This window comes from Phoenix dactylifera, unplaced genomic scaffold (assembly GCF_009389715.1).
Source record: "Phoenix dactylifera cultivar Barhee BC4 unplaced genomic scaffold, palm_55x_up_171113_PBpolish2nd_filt_p 000076F, whole genome shotgun sequence".
Taxonomy (NCBI): Eukaryota; Viridiplantae; Streptophyta; class Magnoliopsida; order Arecales; family Arecaceae; genus Phoenix; species Phoenix dactylifera.
Window position 1 is genome coordinate 578,743 of NW_024067675.1, and position 19,131 is coordinate 597,873.

Here is a 19,131-nt window from a genome sequence, read left to right on the forward strand (position 1 = left end):
TAGTCTACGATGCCAAAGCCAACTTGTTTCATTTTTCTTTTCTTCATTAGTAATTAAACATAATCCATTTTTCTTGCCTAACTCATGAAGATCTACCATGTAAATATTTCTTTGCCTTTGTCCTACAAGTACAATGCTATTATCTTTAGGATTTGTGATTATGCATACTGATGCTTCAAATGTGACTTTAAACCTTTTATCACAAAATTGACTTATGCTAAGTAGGTTATGTTTCAAACCATTAACTAATAAGACATTTTCTATGAAGGTAGATGGAGTAATGAAAATTTTATCCTTTCCAATGATATACCCTTTTCCATTGTCTCCATAGGTTACTACTCCGCCCTTCTTAGATTCCAAGGTGACAAATTGGTCTACGTCACCGGTCATGTGTCTTGAACAGCCGCTATCTAGATACCATCGTTTTTCCACTTTGTTAGCTGCAAGACACCCCTGCAATCAAGATCAAGAATGAGCTTTAGGTACCCAAACTATGTTGGGTCCTTTAGGGTTAGTACTTGATGTTTCTTTTAGAATCCAAACTTTCTTGAATTTAAGCTTATGATTATTACTCAATTTGTTTTAACTGGACTTTCTATAGTTACATTAATATGCTTTATGTCCTAATTTATTGCAGCAATGACAAGTAATATTTTCATTTTTAGCTTTTACAAAAATGTTCTTTAAGTATTTTTGTTTCCTATTTGTTTTATATCCTAATCCAGCCTTATCATATACAGCTTTTTGACTATCAAGAATCATATTTAATTTGGTTGAACTAAGTGTAAACTTATCTACTAAAGATTTATATTTTTCAGCATCTTCTTTTAACTTGACATTTTCAGCAATTAGATTCTTGGTTTCATTTGTGAGTTTCCTACTTAATGTTTCATAGTTATGAGATAGTTTTAATTTATCTTTGATAAGAGATTGATTTTCTTCTTTTACAACTTTATTTTTATTGATTAGTTTTTTATGTTCTTCCATGAGTTCTAAAAATGCATCATGTAATTCATCAACAGTAAAATCACATTCAAGTTCAGAATCTACCTCATCGTCATTGGCCATATGGCATATTTGGGCCGTCTCTTGATGATCTTCCTCTTCCGAACTTGACTCCTCACTTTCACTCCATTCAGCCATGAAGTTCTTCTTTTTAAGTTTTCTTGCCATCCACTTTAATTCCGGACAATCTATCTCATAATGCCCGGGTTTGTTACACTCATAACAAATAGGTGTTTCTTTTTTCTTTTCTTTGTCCTTACCCTTTTCTTTGCTTGAGCTACCTTTGAAGAAGGGTTTCTTTTTATGAAATCTATTCTTACCTCTTATAAATTTTCTGAATTTTCTTCCAAGCATAGCCATTCCTTCTTCATCAAATTCATCATCATCATCAGAATCTTCCGACTCAGTTTGTTGTTTTGGAGTGGTAGACTTTAAGGCAATGGTCTTTCTTCTCTTGACCTCATCTTCTGAATTTTGCCTCATGGTCAACTCATGGGTCATGAGTGATCGTAGAAGTTCCTCTAATTGCTCTCCTTATCCGTCTGCCCGCACCTCTGATGAGTGTATTGAGGTCCTTTGCTTTCTGAATTGCAGTTACCTTGGCCTCCCAAACTCTTGGTAGAGACCTGAGATTTTTCGCACCAATTCAGAATTAGTATAAGACTTTCCCAAACTCTTTAGCCCATTTATAATTTCAGTAAAATGAGTAAACATATCAGTTATGGACTCAGTAGATTCCATTTTAAACAATTCATACTTATGTACTAATATGTTTATTTTTGACTCCTTAACTTGATTAGTTCCTTCATGTGTGACCTCAAGTTTGTCCCAAATTTCTTTTGCAGAGATGCATGTAGATATTCTATTGAATTCACTTACATCTAATGAACAGTAAAGTACATTAATCGCTTTAGCATTTAATTGTGCTAATCTTCTATCACTTTCATTCCAATCCATTTCTGGTTTGGGTATGATAGTGCCCTCTATACTAATTGTGGGTGTGTGAGGTCCTCTAGTTATAATATACCACAATTCATAGTCTAGAGGTTGAATGAATATCCTCATCCTAACTTTCCAGTATGTGTAATTTGTGCCATTAAATAGAGGAGGTCTATTTGTAGATTGCCCCTCACTCATAGAACATCCCACTTGGGTTGTCATGATCTTTAACTCTTGATTGTGAGATCAATAAATACTATCGGAGCACCTTGCTCTGATACCATTTGTTGCCCAAGATGACAAGCCAAGAGGGGGGTGAATTGGTTTCTCTTAATTTTTACTATATTACTTATGTCAATTGATGAGTTAGTGGAATTTAACAAAGCACAATACAAACACACAAGAAGTATAGTGGTTCAGTGCTCTCCTAAGCACCTACGTCCACTCCCCAAGCGACCCCTTGGAAATTCACTATAATCCCGCGGATTACAGTTGGATTGTTTTCCGGGCTCACAATCCAAAAACCTTTACACTTTGGTTTTCCGGGTTTACCAAAAACCTATGTTGGTTTTACGGGCTCACCAACGAACCTATGTTGGTTTTCCGGGCTCACCAACGAACCTTTACAATTGGTTTTACGGGTTCACCAATCAACCTACACCGTTGGTTTTGCGGGCTTACCAACAAACCTTTACAAGGTGATTAATAAAAGAAGTAAGAAGATTTAAGCTCCTAGATGAGCAAATATAACAATATAATCTACAAAGAAGAGTTTAGAGAATAGTTATCGCTTGATGAGACTTCTCTCTTCTTTGTCAAGGATGCTTCACTCTTCAAGGGTGGATGGAGCTCTTAATGACTCTTGGAATCTGCTCAACCACCTTCTTTTTACTCTTGAATGAAGCACTTGGATGAAGAAGATTAGGGCACTTGTCTTTCTTGTGTACTCTTTGATATTTTTCAAAAGGATGTTTTCTCTGATGAATAGTGCCACTTTAAATAGTTTTCTTCATCCATTGGACAAGCCCCAACGGTTAGAATTCAAAAACTAGCCGTTACTCACTGTTGGAAGGACAAAAAGTACTTCTGCAGAACTAGCCGTTATGCTTCTGCCCGTGCTTGGGTCAACTCAACTTTTACTGGGGTCGACCCAACTTTCATTTGGGTCGACTCAACCTTTCCTTGGGTCGACCCTCTCAGACCACAGAACCTTGCAATTCAGCCTTCCTTCACTTGGGTCGACTCAACATCTTTTTGGGTCGACTCAAGGTTCAGTTGGGTCGACTCAACTTTCACTTGGGTCGACCCTCTCAGGGTTTTCAGAGAACCTATTTTGAATGTCATTGCCTTTGGGTCGACCCTCTCAGTGTTTGGGTCGACTCAAGTTTGGGTCGACTCAACTTTCTCTTGGGTCGACCCTCTCAGTGTTTTCAGAGAACTGCTTTCTTGAGGCTTGAGAGGCTTGAGGTTTGGGTCGACTCATGCTTTCCTTGGGTCGACCCAACTACTGTTCATCCGTGCCATTTTTGCAGAAGTGTGCCAGATGCTTTCTTGATGTGCCGGGGTCGACCCAATCAACATTGGGGTCGACTCAATCCACACTTTGCTGCAACTCAAGGTTAGATTCATCCATATAAACAATGAAATGCATCTTTATCTTATTATACGAATATACTGAGAGTAACAGACTCATAAATGAAGTATCGAATTAACTTGTAACATACTCTTGATTGTTGTATTAATCATCAAAATACCACTATCATCCTCAATGATAATGGGAGGGAGCCTGGTAAGGTGGAGTTTTATAAGATGACTCACACCCACCGAGATGGCAGTTTTGTTCGGAAGGAGGCAAGAGATATAGTTGTATGTATTAATCTTTGAATCTTTTAACGATATTATTATTAGTTCTATTATTGGCATACATTAATATGACTTTTTCTTTTGTACATTATAGGACAGGACAACAACTCTTATTTCAGAGCGTGTCGGGGAGTCATCATCATCCGACGCGACCAGTCATGTCGAAGCTCAGGTGCTCGCCGAATTATTAGGCCCAGAGCGTTATGGACGAGTGAGGGATTATGGCGTTGGAGTTACCCCCACTCAGTTGTCTGCAGTGGAAATATATACAAGAAATGCTGGAGAAGATAGTAGCAATGCAGAAGTTAGTAGACTTCGGGCTTCAATTGAAGATATGAAGGATCGCCATCAGGCAGAGTTGGCGGAGCTGAAGCAGAACCAACAAACTTTGCAGTCTCAGCTTGAGCATATTTCATCTATGTTGCAGCGATTTCTCCCTCCTCAGGTAAATAACTATATATATTTGATGACTTTACATAATTATCACTTATTTTCATTAGTTAATGATTTTCATATTCCTAACTTCTAAATTTTTTTTTTTTTTTGTAGATTTCTGATACTTCAACAGCTCGTAGAGATGATGATGGTGCTGAATCCGGTCCCTGATATTTTTGAGACAGTTATCTAAGAAGTTTTATATGTATTTTTCTTATATTTTTCAAAATACATTGTAATTCTAAACTTATTATGTAAATTTCATCATATATGACAATATGTATTTTTTGAATGATCTGAATGTTTGTTTTGATGTAAATGTAATGCAGGTTCATATTGCTATAATATGTTTCTTAATGTGTATTTGTTTTTCTAATTTTTTTCATTAAAAAAACCACTCCCGACGCTTTAAAGCGTCGTTAAAAACCTCCTTTGGTACAGGCTGGCACGCTTTCGCCGACGCGAAAACACGTCGGTAATTACCGACGCAAATAAGCGTCGGTAAAAACATGCGATAAGCGTCGGACAAAATACAGCTACTAACCGGCAGCGACTGTTGTAGTTTATGCCGACGCTTTTTTGCGTCGGAAAAAACCATACACCGATGCTTCACTAAGCGTCGGCAAAGGTTGACTTTTGCCGAAGCTTTTACTTAGCGTCGGCAAAAACTTTCCCCACTCAAGTATCTCCGACGCTTTGGCGACGCGTGTCGTTGCGTCGGCGGTACTTTAGCCGACGCTAAAAAGCGTCGCTAAAGGTCCAAAAAAGCGCCGGGATAGATCATTTTTCCTATAGTGATCGTAAGCAATTAGTCATAGCAAACATCACAGCTATCTATTAGTCGTAAGAAAAGCTACTTCCTCACTAGTTGAATATTGAGATTTCTTTTTTTTAAAAAATTACTTTTAAGCCATCAAAATCTATGAATAAGATTTTTTTTTCTTTATTAAAGATACGATGGATATTTCACACAACTTTTCTAAGAAAATAGATGGTTAACCAAACATTGGCTAGTTTGGAATGTAACACTTTTTCATATCAATCAAATTTGCTAAAACCATTTTTTCAGATATTATATTTTCAGGAATCAGTTTTCAACAAAAATATTTCAGTAAGAAAAAATTCTTCCTCCAAACCGAAAACTCAAAACTAGCTAGGCATGCCAACAACAAAATGTTATATTTTCTTCTAAATCAAGGAAAGAGAACTTCACATTTAATGCAAAATATATAACAAAAATGCCTATAAATACCACCAAGTGCATGGTGGCAAATGATCACATCCTCAACAATATAACCTCGGTGTGCTGCTTATTCCGATCCTTCCAAACCCTAGAGAGTGGAGATTTGACATGTTCTTTAATTTGTGACCAATCGCACTACTTTACATTATCCTTTGCGGGTGGTGGTTCAATCTACTTAACATAATCTACTCTCTTGCAGTTAAGGATCGAGTTCGTGCAAGCTTTGCATTTCATTCATATCATTTCCTTCCAAAGCATTTCAGTCGAAGGAGGTTTACCTTTGTATCACACTACATTTTCCTCATAGTTAGGAACACTAAATGGATCAAAAATATTATTCTATATCTTGGACGTGCTTCTTTATACATTTTTTTTAAAATCAACCCAATGTTATTGAAAATTTTGAGACCCTCTTCATTGATGTTGGAATCTTATATAGCTTCCTTTTGGACTGAGTGAGCCAGGCCCAGTTGTTGTGGCCTTCCTTTTGGTAAATCAATGATAGGTGGAGGGAGAAAATAGCTTACATGCAACTTATATAGCGACATCGTACATTGCCTCTCTCTCCCTCTCTCTCTCTTTCTCTGAAGCGGCTGCTTTAAAAGTCGTCGAGTAAAGCCCTGTTTGGGGGAGCTGTTGGCAGTAGAGCTGTTGGAAGTAGAGCTGTTAGAAGTAGAGCTGTTGGAAGTAGAGCTTTTATAAAAAGCTGTTTCCTGTTTGGTAACTACATTTCTAAAGTGCTGTGGCACTTTAACATTTGTTTGGTAAACAAACTGAGAAAGTACTTTTATATGGCAAAATAACCATAAAGGACATTACTAGTATTATACAATAGTGCATAATAAAATATAATATATATTAATACATAAATATATGATATAGTATAATATTAATGTAATGTAACATAATATTATTATAATATAGTACTATAACATTGTATACTATAGGATAATAATTTAATATAATATTAAATTATTTAACATAACATAATATTATATTATATTATATTTATAGTATAATACAATAATAAATATATAAAATATTATAATTATTAGTATAAATTAATTTTTTACTCTTTTGATGACCATTTATTTCTCTAACAAATTTTCTAACTAGGTGAAAAAATTGGTTAAATAATTACTAATATTTTTATTTATTTATTTATTTATTATTTTATTTCATTGAAATATATTTATTTATTATTTTTTTATTTATTTATTCGTTCATTTATATACATATTTATTTATTTATTTATTTTTCTTTTTTTTCTTTTTCTTTCCTTTTCTTTTTTTCTTCTCTTTTTTTTCTTTCCTTTTTTTCTTTTTTTTCTTTTCTTTTTTCTTCCCTTCTTCTCCTTCCTTCCTCTCTTTCCTTCTTCTCCTTTCTTCTTCTCCCGCGAAGCCGGCGGCGCCGGAAGGGGGGCCGGGCCGCGGCGGCCGCGGGAGGAGGGGGGCTCGGGAGGGGGCCGGGACAGCGGGCCCCGACGACCGCGGGGGGAGGGGGGGCTCGGGAGGGGGCCGGGACGGCGTGCCGCGGCGACCGCGGGAGAGGGGGGGGGCTCGGGAGGGGGCCGGGACGGCGGGCCCCGACGACCGCGGGGGGAGGGGGGCTCGGGAGGGGGCCGGGACGGCGTGCCGCGGCGACCGTGGGAGAGGAGGGGCTCAGAGGGGGCCGGGACGGCGTGCCGCGGCGACCGCGGGGGAGGGGGGCCTCGGGAGGGGGCCGAGACGGCGGGCCGGCCGGGGAGGCAACGGCCATGGCGGCCCCTTCCTCCCCTTCCTTTTTTTTTTTTTGCTGCGTGGTGGGTCGCAGCGGCGGGGGGATCGGGTGGGGGCTGGGGGGCGCGGCCACGGGTGGCCGGCATGGTGGCTGCCTCCCCAAAAAAAAAAAAAAAAGAGGAGGGTCGGCGGCATTGAGGAGAAGGAGATAGAGAGGGAGAGAGAGAGAGGGGGGATGGTGAGAGAGAAAGAGGCGGTGCGATTGAGATTTTTGGGAGGAAAAAGAAACTTTTAAATGGGGATATTTTGGTCAAAAATACAGCTTCCCGACAAAGCTGAAAACAGCGTTTTCGGAAAGCTCCAAAATTGAGCTTCTGCCAAAAAGCTGTTTTCAGCTTCCCGCAAAAGCGGAAACAGCTTCTTGAAAATTTTACCAAACACACTTTTTTACCTAAAAGTACTTTTGGAGGGCCAGAAAGTGCTTTTTGGCCCTCCAAAAGCTCCCCCAAACAGGGCCTAAATACAACCACTAGAATCAGTCGCCACTATATCTCGGAGTCACTAGGGTAATAATGATAGGCTCCCATACCACAGTACCACTGTGTTCAGTCATATAGGATGCTACCTAAAAAGCCACATTATTAGCATCCCTGTGCATATATCGGACCACCATACATGAGGTGCAGTTGGATATAAGCCTCTAAACATCAGCCAGCAAGGGGAGATTAAAGCTCTGGTGCTCCTTGAGTCAATCTACTATCTTGGAATCCTCTTCCAAAGTTATATTGTTCACCTGTAAAACAGAGATGGCAAATGCCAGTTCCTCTCATGTAGCTCTCAACCCAGCAAATAGTGCAATCAAGGATGATCAGCAGTTCTTTACATTGCTATCAAAGTTGATCTCGAGAAAGTTAGAGATGGATATTGTCTTACAAGTTGCAGCATGTGTACCGGTAGAGAAGATACATATAGGGGTGTCTTCGATCTCTGCGACCTAATGCATGGGTGCATTAGCAAACCTTATCACACCTGTTATGAATAAGGTTAAGGATATAGTTAACCTTATTCATAACAGGGAGTTTTCTTTCGAAGCCAATGATTTCCTGGAGCTGGGTATATAATTAGAAATCATGAAGGGACAATGCTATTTGCTGGAGGTCAAACGCTGTCTGCTTCTGTAATTCCATATGCAGAACTTGTAGGTGCTTGGCTGGGGATTTATGCACTTATCTCTCATTTTAACCCCCAAGAAAGTGTGGGTGGGTGCAAGGAGACTCTGCTGTAGTCGTCATGTGGCTTCCTTCTTTTTTCGGCAGGTCGTTTGCAGCATTCCCCTTGGTTTCAAGATATTGCCGTGCGGGCACTGAAAAAGGGATTTTTGTGTCAGGTCAGGTGACCAGATGCATCCAGATTTAGCTCATATCTTGACTGCTTATGCCTTTCATATTGCAGATCCCTGTCATGCATTATATCTTCGCGTTGTTTGTTGGTCCATCGAAGCCATTTTAGCTGCAATACGGGTGGGCTGAAGAAAGAATGTCTGTGTTACTCTGCATCTGGTTATGCCCATTATATCACAATCATTTCATATAATTCGAGTATGGATATGTTCAATAAAGTCAGAAAACAATAAATTTCACAGTGTCCTGGGCAACTCTCTCTCTCTCTGACTCATAAGATACCTCCGGAGCGACACCGAGTCCCTCTAATCTCATGTCTGACATGGAAAACTACGTCATCACTCACTACATACCAAATATTTCGAAGTAAACGCGTCTCCCTCCACCGCTGCTCGGGCATCTTGGTTGCTTCTCTATGGTTGTTTTTTTGTATTAGTTTTTTTATCTCTATAAAGCATTCTCTTTCTTAAAAAAAAACAAAAACAAAATCTTATTACACCCATGAAGGGAACAAAGTTTTAGACCCGAACAAGCGAAATGACCCAACCCATGTGGGTCCTCCTCCCCACGAAGGGCTGTCTCCTCTCCCTTGCGGAGGCCAAAGGCACTGCACTCACAAAAGGAAACTCCGATTCCCCTCTCGCCCCTTCTGTGGCCAAATAAGCCTCCACGTATGCGTGTGGGCTATCCCGGTTTACCATTTGCCGTCGCCTAAATCCCACTGCGCCAACCGGAAGAAGAGACCGCTGTGGAGCGAAGTTCATGGCGGCCAGCGGCAGCGGCAGTGGCGGCGGAGGAATCCGGCCGGAGCTCGGCGGCGGGATCGCAGCGAGGGAGTGCGAGTCCTGCCGAGCCGCCCCCGGCATCCCCTTCTGCCGCGTGGAATGGTCCTTCCTCTGCACCGGCTGCGCCGCCGTTGTCCACGGCCACAACTGGATCGTCGCCGTCCCCCCAAACCCTAACCCTAACCCTAGCCCTAATCCCAGCCCTTATCCCTACACCTACGCCTACCCTTACCCCGTCTCCAACCCTAACCTGAACCCTAACCCTAACGCCGGCGGAGACCCCAACCAGGTCGTGCAGCTGTCGTCCGACGAGGAGGCCCCTTCATCCGTCGATCCTGATGACGGCGCCGGTGGCAGGGGGAAGCGGAGGCGGCGGTCGGCGGGCGGGGCTGCGCCCGGCGGGCGGGTGGCTAGCGTGATGAGGTACAAGGAGAAGCGGAAGAGCCGCAAGTTCGATAAGACGGTCAGGTACGAGACCCGGAAGATGTACGCGGACCTCAGGCCCCGGGTCGACGGGAAGTTCGCCAGGCCGGATGCCGGCAGCGAGGAGGCGAGGGCGGATGCCGGTGAGGCGGCGGAGAGCCGGGATGCCAACGAGCGGTTGAGGTCGGACCCGAGCGAGGAGGTGAGGGTAAATTCGAGCGAGGAGGTCGGGCAGCTGGACGCTGGAGAGGAGGAACTGAGACAGTTGGATGCTGCTGATGAAGGGAGGTTGGAGTGATACTGATGGCAGGGGTTTTGGTTGATCAGTAGGCTTTGGGTTTTGGCTTGTTCAAGAGAAAATTTTTCCAAGATAGGTAGAGACAGAATTTTCTTTTCTTTTCTTCGTTGGTATTTGTAGAATTGTTAATAATTGGCTGTGGATAGTTTGAGCTCAATTTAGTGTTGGAGATAATAGGCTCTGTTTGCATGCATTTGTTATGATTTTAGCATTGCATCGAGCTCGAGAAAAAGAAAATATATGTTCACGTAGAAGTTGTGCTTACTGAATTTGGTGAATTTGCTCATGTTCAAGAGGAAGGAATCCATCATTTAAAATGGTTTATTTGAGGCACATCTCGCCTTGTCGTGAGGTGAGGCTTTGCGATAAAGCATCTTAAGCTCATTGTGTGCTATATAAAGGGTGGCATAACTTTGCACAGAAAGATTTGTGTGTGGTACTGCCTTGTGTTTTATTTTTAATCCTTCCAGGCTTTGCGATTTCCACTCTTTAATGGAGTGGAAGAAATTTTCTTGTGTATATTTTACATAATGCTGTTTGTACACAGAATTGCCATATTTAGATATGATTGCTTGTCATCATTCACTTAAAGCTTAACAAAAGCATTATGATGATATGGAATTAAATTAGGCATCTTATTCCTATGCTTGAACTTGATTTGCATTTGGACTGTTGTATCAGAATTAGACAATGTAACCCAAGTGGAAACGCAACACTCATATACAAAATCATGTTTGTTCTTGTTTTATATCTTTTTCAATATAATGCTAATTGTTTATTGCTTATGCTTTACTCCATGAGGTTTATGCTTTGATGCATTGAGAGCCTAAATTCTTCAACATTTTGAAGCTTATTTTTCCCACTTCATCAAAGTAGTTGACCATTCTTGAGTGCATAATTTTACTCAACTTCCATATCCATATCTCTAGACAAATTTGTTTCTTAATGAATAATATTTGGCAATGTTTTCTTTTGTTTCCTTCAGATTTCCTGCGAATAAAAGAAGTTCAATTATCACCTTTTTCTCTAATAACAGAAATGGTAATTTCACCTAGAAAACTGCCATATCAGCTTCAGAGAATGGCCATTTTTCAAATAGTTCATGACTGAATGATTTCTGAACCAATTCCTAACAGATCATTCATCCATTATCCTAGTTTCATTAATTTTTCATGTATACAGATACTTCATGATTATTTATAAAACTAATAATGTTGTTTGCTGTCAATGTTGTTGTTGTTGTTGTTAATGCTATTGTACATTCTTGTTGTTCCTCCCATGCTGGTGCTTCTTCTTCTTCATCATCTTTTGCTACATTGATAAATATTCATGCAACATAACTTCTTTTGGTTATACTTTTGTTAGTTTTTAATCTTTTAAGTTCTTTCTGAATTTTCTGGATAATTGTCCAGGTAGTGAATTTATTGCTAGCTGAATTTTTCTCTCATTCTGAACTTGTTAAGTATTCTTTGAAGTGACATGTAAGAAACCTTTGAACTCAACAAAGAGATTCCCTTACTAGGAAGTTGTAGTACTTGGTAAGATGGTTCTAGTTATTACATGTGCAAGGAGTACGGAAAACCCTTAATAGGAAGTGGTAGTCGCTGGAATGTTCGATGCAGACTTCTAGCATTTAGGAAATTTTGCTTATATTTTCTCAAGTTAAGTAATTTTGGCTTATGAATGTATGGACTAGTTCTGTCCTCTGCCCATAGTGAATGAATTTGCAATTAGATTTTAGCTCCATAGTAATTATGATTCAAGCAATAACAGTAGTTGCTGGAGTAGGTGTGGTGATAGTAGCATTAGTGATAGGAGCATCAATGGCTGTAGCAGGAGCAATAAGTGGATGCAGTAGGGGCCCTGATAGCAGTCAGTTGAATCCAAAACAAGGTTTATTATTACCAAGATCTCAACTATCTTAGAGGGTTTCCTATATTAAGATGGGCTGAGATCTTAGTTTACCTTGCCTAGGACAGGAAATTTGGCAAAATAGGAAAATGGCAAGACTTCTGGTATCTCAGTCAGGGTTATAGGAATTCAGATTTTCAAGATCTTGGTTAACATAGTAAACCCTGATTAGCTTCTATTGTATGAAAATGATTGAATACTAATAAATAGTTCAAAATTATTAGTTTATGATTCTAAAAAGGCATATCAGGAAATCTTGACAGATATTTTGATATAATTTCTGCTTCATTGAAATATATTGGTTATTGGTCGGTATTAGTCAATATTGTATAGGCTGAAATATAGGTTTTATCATATCTGAGACTGCCTGATACTGATACAAATTGATATCTCAGCTGAGATACCGGCTGAGATGAAAACCTTGACCAAATATCATGAGTAGCAATAGAAACAACAGGATTGAAGAGTAAGAGTAGTAGGAATAGCAATAGTAATGGTAGTGAAGGTTTCAAACACTGGCACCAAAACCCGCACCATTTTCTATCAGTATGCCATAGGTACATAATGAAACTAAAACATCAAAAAGAATAAAAAAAAAACTGTGGGTATTGACCACTACGCACCCGTATGTTACTATCGGTATGTAGGTACAGACAGTACGTACTAGTACACCCTATTTGGACATCTCAACACCCATAGCAGTAGTGGTTTCGCTTTAAACAATACAGTACTGATTATACCATCCCATTCTGATAGTTTTTGAATCCATAATGGCAGCAGTAGCCGCACGAGTGGTAGTAGTACGAGCAACAATACTAGCGACATTAGAAATGGCATTAACAGCAGCAACAGTTTTAGTAGGAGGTAGTTCTGTCGCTTAGACCTAATCCATACCCAATCCAAACCCTTAGGCTTTTGGATCTTGAATGGCTCCAAAGGAAGACCCCTTACATTTTGGATCGAGGTTTGGGTTTAGTAGAAACATATAGGATCCAACCTAGACCTGACTCTGGCCCAACAATTTACCTGATTTTTTATGCAATATAAATTGTATATTTTAATTCTTTTATTTTAGATTTTCTTGTAAAGTATATCTATGACTTTTAAATTTGCCTCCCACCGCTATGACCTTGGCCCCTTGTGCCACCTCCCACCTAAAGCCTCTATCACTTTCCTCCAACCTCCAGCCGTTAGGCATTATAATCTCTTTCTTTCTTATTTCCTTTTCCTTGTTGTACTTGATCCTGTTTGGCATGTGGTTCTGGATCTGATCTGGACTTGATCCTTAACTGACCCATAGTCTTGACGGGTTTACAATTTAGCTATCCAGACTTAGATCCGGCATTAGAACCTAGAGTTGAACCGCCTAATGGGTCTGGGTCTGGGTTAGATGGTACCTACACCCAACCTGACCTGATAGCATCCCTAGCAGGAGCAACAGGAGCAGCAATCATATTAGTGACAATAGCATGAGCGGTAACACTTGTAATACAATAGCAGTTGCAAAATCTGCTTGGCAATTTCTTCGAAATCTTGCACTTGCATCTCTGTCCTATGTGCTTCCTAATCTTTTTGAGGGCAACCTGATTACCGATTTGCAGCTAAATGTTTCTTCCAAAACAAAATATCAGGGCCTTCTAGAGGGTAGGGTGCTGATGATATTTTTAATGGTTGGAGGTTTCATCTTGTTATGTCATGTAACATCATATATTATAGTCTATTTGGCTCTTCGAACTCATTATCAATGAACTTACTGTAACAGTGCAACAAATACTTGTGCACGCATGGTTGAATGCAAAGCTAGAAGTATGTATCATGCTTTTGGAGGATATGGGTTTGCAAAAATATGTACTTATCTAAAGCGCTTGGAGGAGTTCAGGAGGTGGCACTAATAAAGGATAAGAGGAGTAAACCTCGATTGAACTTGTGGACAGAAGCATGTTTGATGTCCATAATCTTAGTACACTTTAATATTAAGTTTGTTCGATTTGCCTAGAATTTTTTAATACTGATTGAATTAGGTATGCAAATGACTTAGTTATTATGACCGCATATCAATAACCAATGTCTATCTTTCGTTAAATTTGTCTCCTTGTGTCAAGCATTTAAGAACCAGGGCAAGCAACTAGAATTGTTAGCATTAATTGAAGTGTTTCTGGATTTGCAAGCAAGACGTGGGAGCTGAAACCATCAATTCGCAGGTAGAAAAACTTTAAAAGTCCCTGGGATGCTTTCTGCATGAATATTCTTGAGGTGCTTGTACTTGTATATCCTTCTTTTAATTTTGAGATAAATTAGGTCTTTTCTAAATACCCATGCAGTACAAGTTCTGGTAGAACTTTATCTTGACTAGGTTGCTTGATCAAGTACATGTGCAATTTTCACACTTTGATTTCCTACATACATTATTCATTGGCATATACAGGAGCTAGGACTAGAGTCGCAAGTCTTGCATTACCATGTATCATTATTCACCAACTATAAATAGAAAGTATCGACGATGTGTAAGCATGCCAATTATCTCCTCTATTGGGTCAAATGTAAAGCGTGTATCACTGAAATACTAGTAATTATGGTGCAATCTTACTGTTAACATCTGTGACAATCAGGTAGTAGAATTGGCATTTTTCTTCACCTTATATCAAAGTTGTTTAAAATTGCGATTTAGCTTTCTTTTGCATTTTTACTTATGAATAACTAGAAGACTTGCACAATCAGCATGCTAGAATCATTAACCTTTTCTTTCCCCTTTTTTTTTTCTTTTTTGATAAGGAAAGAATCATTAACCTGTTGAAACTCGAAAATGCTGTACAATCAGCTCAGAGAATTGGTATGTATAATTACAGAGTCCACTTCATGTACTGGCATCCTTTTACGAAGTAAGAGTTTCGTTGTTGCTGCTGTCAAAGAAAATGCTGTCATCTTCGCTTAAGGTCTCTGCATCTCTCACTTGAAGCAGTAATATCTGCTCATTGGTTTTGCTAATTGTCTCTTTACTGGTTTTTGAATGGTAAGTTGTATTTCACTCAACTTGCCCGCCCCATGATGCAGGTGAGACATTTTATGTGCTTTTTGCCTCTGGGATCATGTGGCTGGGAGGTGGTTCGTATGCCTCCTCTAAAGGAGGTTCATTAATATATCTGGTATGCTTGCATCAAATATAAGCATTTAATGACTGAGTTAACAGGCCTTTTTTTAATGTGTGACACGCATGGTAATGACTGCTACATGTGTGAGGGCCTAATCCACTGACCGGCCCGCACCAAAATTGGGCCTATAGGCCAGGCCTAAGAGGCTAGCCTAGGCTCGATGAATAGGAGACGAAGACTCCAACTGGAAGTCTCCTTCCTCCCCATTCCTCCCCATTTCCGATCGTGATTGGAAAAGGATGAATCCCAAGCCTAATCGAACACCAAAAGCTTAATCTTTGCCTATTTAAGACTCCCTATCCTTCCCCTTTAAGATCCAGTCGATTTGCTTTATAAAAAGAAGATATCAATGAACTTCTATGAAATGGTTTCACGGGATTCAGCCAATGGTTATTTTGCTCTCCATCTTAAGCCATCTTTCGGAGAGTCTTCCTCTGTTTTTTGCTCAGAAAGATTGCTAGAGAGCCCTGCCGGACCGAGGTACGAGCTCTCCATCTTCTTCTCTTCATTCTTTTATAATTTGGGCTCTCGTTCCCACGGTTTTTAGTCAGCAACCGCTGAAATTTCATCTGAAACAGGGCACCCCTATTTCGGTCGTGTTCTTTTAAGTCTTGTCGCTACCGGCCGTCGGTTTGACCGAGGCTGCGATCGCCTATGACTGCCATCGAGTGGGAGTCGGGCTGCCATGGCCACCACCCCTCTTGGATTGTGGGTGGAAGCATGGGGAAAGGGAAGGGGAAGATGACTTCCCGTTCGTAAAGAGAAAAGAGAGTGTTTCTCTCTCTTCCTCCCTATTTTCTCTTCTCTTTACTTTTTCTTTCTAGAAGATCTAAGAAACCCAAAATTGGGTCCTGCGACCAGACCAATGAACTCGAGTTGACTTTTGAAAAGAGGCCTTAAACTGCCCTAGTGCTTGGGTCGCCTACTAGACTGTTCATCTGGCTTTGTCAAATGTCTATTGTGTGGAGTGATTGATTAAAACCCCATTTGATTTTGATGAGCTCAAAGCATTTGAGTATATCTTTTGATTACTAATGAATTCAATTGAGTGTTTCAGTAAAAATCCTGTCTAAGTGTCCCAAGACTTGGTTCATAATTTTTGGATAAGTTAAGGAGTCTGTTTGAACCAATGTCTGAGACTCGAGTCGACTCCCGAGTATCACGAGTCGACTCCAAGCGTATCAAGTTCACTGACACGAGCTCGAGTCGACTCCAGATAAGTACGAGTCGACTCCAACTGAGAACAGACAGAAGGACAGAAAGCTTCAACTCAGAACCTGTCAGCGAGTCGACTCCCGAAGTGCGCGAGTCGACTCCAAGGAAGTAAGAGTCGACTCCAAGCAGTCACAGGCAGAAAAGTCAGAGAACAGTTTTCGGGTCTGAGATTCGAGTCGACTCCAGTGGAACGCGAGTCGACTCCGATAGGTGGCAAGTCGACTCCAAAGAAAGCATGAGTCGACTCTCAGCGGAACACAAAGAAAAAGTCAGAGAGCATTTTTGGGACTCTGAGATTCGAGTCGACTCCCGCAATACGCGAGTCGACTCCGAGACTCCGCGATCATCAACAGACAGAAGATCAAGTTACTGCCTCTGAGATTCGAGTCAACTCCCAGACATCTCGAGTCGACTCCAAGACAGCTTCACATCAAAAGGCAGAAGACCAAGTTTCGGAAACTGAGAGCCGAGTCGACTCCGAGGAAATTCGAGTCGACTCCAAGACTGGACGAGCTAAAAGACAGAGGATCGGGAGTTCGGGCTCTGAGATTCGAGTCGACTCCCAGGACAGTCGAGTCGACTCGAGTGGACAAAATTCAAAATTGGATCCACGGACTTCAGTGGATGAGCCGACTCCAAAATTGCCAAGTCAGCTCCAGAAGTTGACGAGTCGACTCCAGGTCAAGACGAGTCGACTCCCAGTCGTGAAAGCAACTTTAATTCAAATTTGGAACAGTTGCCGAGTCGACTCCGGAAAAGCTTGAGTCGACTCCCGCTACAGCCGAGTCGACTCCTGATCGCGCGAGTCGACTCCAACCCACCAACGGTCATATTGTCAGGCTGCGCAGAGTGTTCAGAACGGGCAGAAAAAGCACTCTAACGGCTAGTTTCCGTGGGGGTTGGCTTAAATAGTCACAGAGGACTGTAGCAAGGCAGAGAACAACCATTCCACTCCAACTAATCAAGCATTCAAGCTCTGCAACGTGCTCTTCAACGAAAAAGAGGAAGATCTGCATTTACTGCTTCCAACTACATCTTCCCAGCAATTAAAGCCTCCTTCTCCTGCATTCAAGTCGACTACTCTTTCTAGAGGAGACCAGAAGTTTAAGAAGCCATTCCTCATCTCCAATCTAAAAGCGTTTGAGGCTTCTTAACTTCATTTATTGTTCATATTGTTTTCATCTGCTTTTTGAGAAGCTCATTTTCTGTTTTCTTTCTACAACTTGTATTTACTTGGTTCAATCGGGGATTGAGGTTGGTTGGTGAGCCGAGTTAAAACCAACGTGTGTAAGGGTTTGATTGTGATCCCGGGAAAACAATCGGGGCGGTTCTAGTCGGTGAGCCTGAAAAAACCGACCGAGTTCGTTGTGAGCTCGTAAAACAACAAGTTTGGTTGTGAGCTTGGAAAACAACCAGCTGTAATCCAAGGGGGTTATAGTGAATTCCCAAGTGAGACTTGGGGAGTGGACGTAGGAGCAAGGGTTAGCTCCGAACCACTATAAAACCTTGTGTTTGTGTTGGATTGTCTCTCTTCTTCTTCCCCTTACATCACTCACAGCACTTAGCATTAATTAAATAACTTGCAATAGTTTTTAATTAGTCAACCACATCGTTTTAATTACTCAAATTATTTTAAAACCCAATTCACCCCCCCCCCCTCTTGGGTTGTCTATCTGGGCAACAAGTGGTATCAGAGCCTAAAACTCTTCCACCCAAGAGTTAAAAGATCAAAATGACAACCCCATTTGGATCTTCCCACATTGAGGGTCAGTCCACCCAAAGACCCCCTTTCTTTAATGGATCCGACTACTCATACTGGAAGGCTAGGATGAGAACATTCATCCAAGCCCAAGACTATGAGATGTGGACCATTGTAGTAAATGGCCCATACATCCCATCCATATATGTAGAGGGTGTCAAGGTACCCAAACTAGAAAAGGATTGGGATGAACATGACATGAGGAAGGCACAACTTAATTCTAAAGCTATGAATGTACTTTATTGTGCCTTAGATAGAAATAAATTTAATAGGGTCTCTACTTGCAACTCTGCAAAAGAGATCTGGGATAGACTTGAAGTGACTCATGAGGGCACAAATCAAGTTAAAGAATCCAAAATTAATATATTGGTTCATAAATATGAACTATTTAAAATGGATTCTAATGAAACAATTACATGCATATTCACTAGGTTTACTGATATTGTCAATGGCCTAAAAAGCCTTGGCAAGAACTATACTAACAGTGAGCTTGTCAGGAAAATCCTTCGGTGTCTACCAAGGTCTTGGGAAGCTAAAGTGACGGCAATCCAAGAAGCCAAGGACTTGAACAAATTACCACTCGAGGAGCTCCTTGGATCCTTGATGACGCACGAGCTAACCATGAAGCAACACAACGAGGAAGAGTCCTCTCATAAGAAAAAGGTATTAGCACTAAAATCTACTTCATCTAACAAGGACTTATCTTGCAACAGCAGCAGTGAAAAAGAAGAAGATGAGGAAGATGATGGTGAGGCACTTCTTGTGCGCAAGTTCAAGAAATTTATCAACCACAAGAAGGCGTATCATCAAAGGAGAGGCCCCTCAAATTCCTACCGCAAGGACAAAGGTAAGGAAAGGGAAAATGAGGGGATTGGGTGTTACGAGTGCAAGAAGCCGGGTCACATAAGAGCAGAGTGCCCCTTACTGAAGAAGGGGAGTAAGTACAAGAAGAAGAAGGCTCTTGTCACTACACTATCCGACTCCGACT

The 19,131-nt window shown here is 40.9% G+C and overlaps 2 protein-coding genes across 2 annotated transcripts in view; both read left to right on the forward strand.

Moving 5' to 3' along the window:
* LOC120104691 overlaps positions 1–4,605 on the forward strand; it is a 35,627-nt gene extending 31,022 nt beyond the window's left edge. The window contains exons 4-5 of the mRNA XM_039116252.1: positions 3,902–4,252; positions 4,357–4,605. Of these exons, the coding sequence (XP_038972180.1) occupies positions 3,902–4,252; positions 4,357–4,413 (408 nt within the window). The 3' untranslated portion in view covers positions 4,414–4,605. The remainder of the gene's footprint in view (positions 1–3,901; positions 4,253–4,356) is intronic.
* A 4,760-nt stretch (positions 4,606–9,365) lies between these two features.
* Positions 9,366–10,109, forward strand: LOC108511921. The gene has a single exon (XM_017846928.1). It carries the CDS (start codon positions 9,366–9,368, stop codon positions 10,107–10,109), a length of 744 nt encoding a protein of 247 aa, XP_017702417.1.
* The last annotated feature ends 9,022 nt before the right edge of the window (positions 10,110–19,131 follow it).

Excerpts from the sequence above, each read along its gene's own strand:
- LOC108511921 (XM_017846928.1), top strand. The coding sequence starts at position 9,366 with ATGGCGGCCAGCGGCAGCGGCAGTGGCGGCGGAGGAATCCGGCCGGAG.